Source organism: Arachis ipaensis, chromosome B07 (assembly GCF_000816755.2).
Source record: "Arachis ipaensis cultivar K30076 chromosome B07, Araip1.1, whole genome shotgun sequence".
In the NCBI taxonomy this organism is placed as follows: domain Eukaryota; kingdom Viridiplantae; phylum Streptophyta; class Magnoliopsida; order Fabales; family Fabaceae; genus Arachis; species Arachis ipaensis.
Window position 1 is genome coordinate 124,150,440 of NC_029791.2, and position 2,615 is coordinate 124,153,054.

The following is a 2,615-nucleotide window of genomic DNA, read 5'->3' on the forward strand; positions in this document are numbered from 1 at the left end:
GGGGAGGGGAGTAAAAGAAGAAATGAGTTTCATGGAACCTGGGCCTTCTTTTCTGCAATGTCAAAGTTGTGAGCCTTTTGTCCATCATGCCTTGCATAAGTTCATTTGATGTGGCTACTGCCCGTTGTTCGCTCTACCTTTCCTCAATGGCAGTGAGCTGCTTGACTGCATCCTACCCTGCCCTCAGTTCCTTGGCTGCCAATGCTTTTGACAATGTTGGATTGGAGGAAGCTTAGTCAAATTAATTGGAACTTTGATTTGTTTACCCCACTTCAATTCTAGGAGCATTCCAACTTCTTTGACTAATTGTTGGTTCCACTTCTAAATAATCTACTAAGGTTTATATTTTTTGCTTGCCTACAGGAATGTCCAGCTGGCACTTACAAGAATGTTACTGGATCTGATAAATCTCTCTGTCGCCAGTGTCCAGTTAATGAGCTTCCTCATCGTGCATCATATATTACGGTTCGAGGTAGACTAGACAACATAAAGGATTTTGACTGAATTAGCACGGCACACTATTCTGTTTTATTTTGAAGAATTATATTGAAAGTTAAAATGCACAAATTTTCATATTGTCCAATTGTACAGGTGGGAATGCTGAAACTCCTTGCCCGTACAGATGTATTTCAGACAGATATCACATGCCAAACTGTTATACTGCTCTCGAAGAGTTAATCTACACATTTGGTGGTCCATGGTTGTTTGGTCTTTTTCTTACTTGTCTACTGATCCTGTTAGCACTGGTGCTTAGTGTTGCTAGAATGAAATTTGTTGGGGTTGATGAATTGCCTGGCCCAGCACCCACCCAACATGGTTCACAAATAGATCATTCTTTCCCCTTCCTGGAGTCGCTAAATGAGGTATTCATCAAGCATGATTCTTGTTTCCTTGTTATATTTATGAATTAAGATGCTTATGTCTTTCTCTCTTATTAGTTTTCTTCTCTTTACGTCCTTGGCAATTGTATGGTGATGACATGATGTTCTGCAATGCCTAGGTCTTGGAAACAAACAGAGTTGAGGAGTCCCAAAGTCATGTTTATAGAATGTACTTTATGGGGCCTAATACTTTCAGTGAGCCTTGGCATCTGCCACATTCACCTCCTGAACAGATACAGGATATTGTGTAAGGAGAAATCTTCTCTGTTTGATCATTGTAGATTCGCTGGTTGGAATTTAAGAATCTAGCTAATTTATTTTTTCTTGGAATATGTTTTGTCATGATATTAAAATGGATATCTTTCAACAATTGTTATGACAGTTTTGAAGGTGCATTCAATACTTTTGTGGATGAGATTAATGCTTTAGCAACATACCAGTGGTGGGAGGGTGCAATCTATAGCATTCTTGCTGTTCTTGCATATCCTCTTGCATGGTCATGGCAACAATGGCGTAGGAGATTGATGTTGCAACGTTTGCGTGAGTTTGTTCGATCAGAGTATGATCATGCTTGCCTTCGTTCATGTCGTTCTCGAGCTCTCTATGAAGGGATCAAGGTTTGACTTGTTCATATGTATATTGAACCGGTGAACAATTAAGTATTTGATGGTATTTTTTACTTGTTGATGATTGTGTTGGTTAAATTGCATTTTTGAATCCTTTTGTATTGTGCATTCTATTATCAACAATAAATGTTAACTGTATCAGTATGGATAAATGGTCATCAGATGATCTAATGGTTTATTTTCATTTAATTGCCATCCCCTGATAGGTGTGTTTTATAGTTAAACCAACAATGATCTTGTCATATGAGATGCCTTCTAGTTCATTGCATTGTTGTTGATTGCTTTTTATTTTGTCTTTTTTTGCCCCCGTAAATGCTGAGAAATTCCAGTTAAAACCCCGGTGAACATTGATTACTAATCTGAGATAAAAATCTCATCATTGATTTAAAGTTCATTTTTTCATTGTATTTTAAATTGAAGAGCTGTTTAAAATAAAGATTTCTTAAGATATCTGTGCAACTTTTCTTTCCAATTGAAAAATCAGAATGCTAATTGACCTGTGAAATTATAAAGGTGAATGCAACTTCTGATTTGATGCTTGCATATGTGGACTTCTTTCTTGGTGGAGATGAAAAGAGGACAGACTTGCCTCCCCGATTACATGAAAGGTTTCCAATGGCATTGATTTTTGGGGGTGATGGAACTTATATGGCTCCATTCTCCCTCAACAATGATAATATTCTTACCAGCCTTATGAGTCAGGTTTGTATAATGATTTTTGTACTATAAAATGAGTTTGACAGACAGATACATTTTATTTGTTGCATTTTGTTCTATTTAGGGAAATAAAATTACTTGTGTTTGTCTAATATGTTTCAGTCAGTTCAACCAACAACATGGTATCGATTAGTGGCTGGACTTAACGCGCAGTTGCGCTTAGTTCGTCGAGGACGACTAAGAGTAACATTTCGACCTGTCCTCAAATGGCTAGAGACTCATGCTAATCCTGCATTGAGTATCCATGGTATTCGTGTTGATCTTGGCTGGTTTCAGGCGACAAGTAGTGGATATTGCAACTATGGGCTTGTGGTTTATGCTCTTGAGGATGAAGGCTATCCGTCCGGTGCAGAAAATATTGATGTAGCTTCAAGAACTGAGGAAAGATCAC

General features: G+C 37.8%; 1 protein-coding gene across 1 annotated transcript in view; it reads left to right on the forward strand.

Moving 5' to 3' along the window:
- The window catches only part of LOC107606271, a 10,964-nt gene that overhangs the window by 5,925 nt on the left and 2,424 nt on the right, over window positions 1-2,615 (forward strand). The window contains exons 13-18 of the mRNA XM_021106575.1: window positions 364-472; window positions 592-863; window positions 1,001-1,128; window positions 1,264-1,498; window positions 2,021-2,209; window positions 2,327-2,615. Of these exons, the coding sequence (XP_020962234.1) occupies window positions 364-472; window positions 592-863; window positions 1,001-1,128; window positions 1,264-1,498; window positions 2,021-2,209; window positions 2,327-2,615 (1,222 nt within the window). The remainder of the gene's footprint in view (window positions 1-363; window positions 473-591; window positions 864-1,000; window positions 1,129-1,263; window positions 1,499-2,020; window positions 2,210-2,326) is intronic.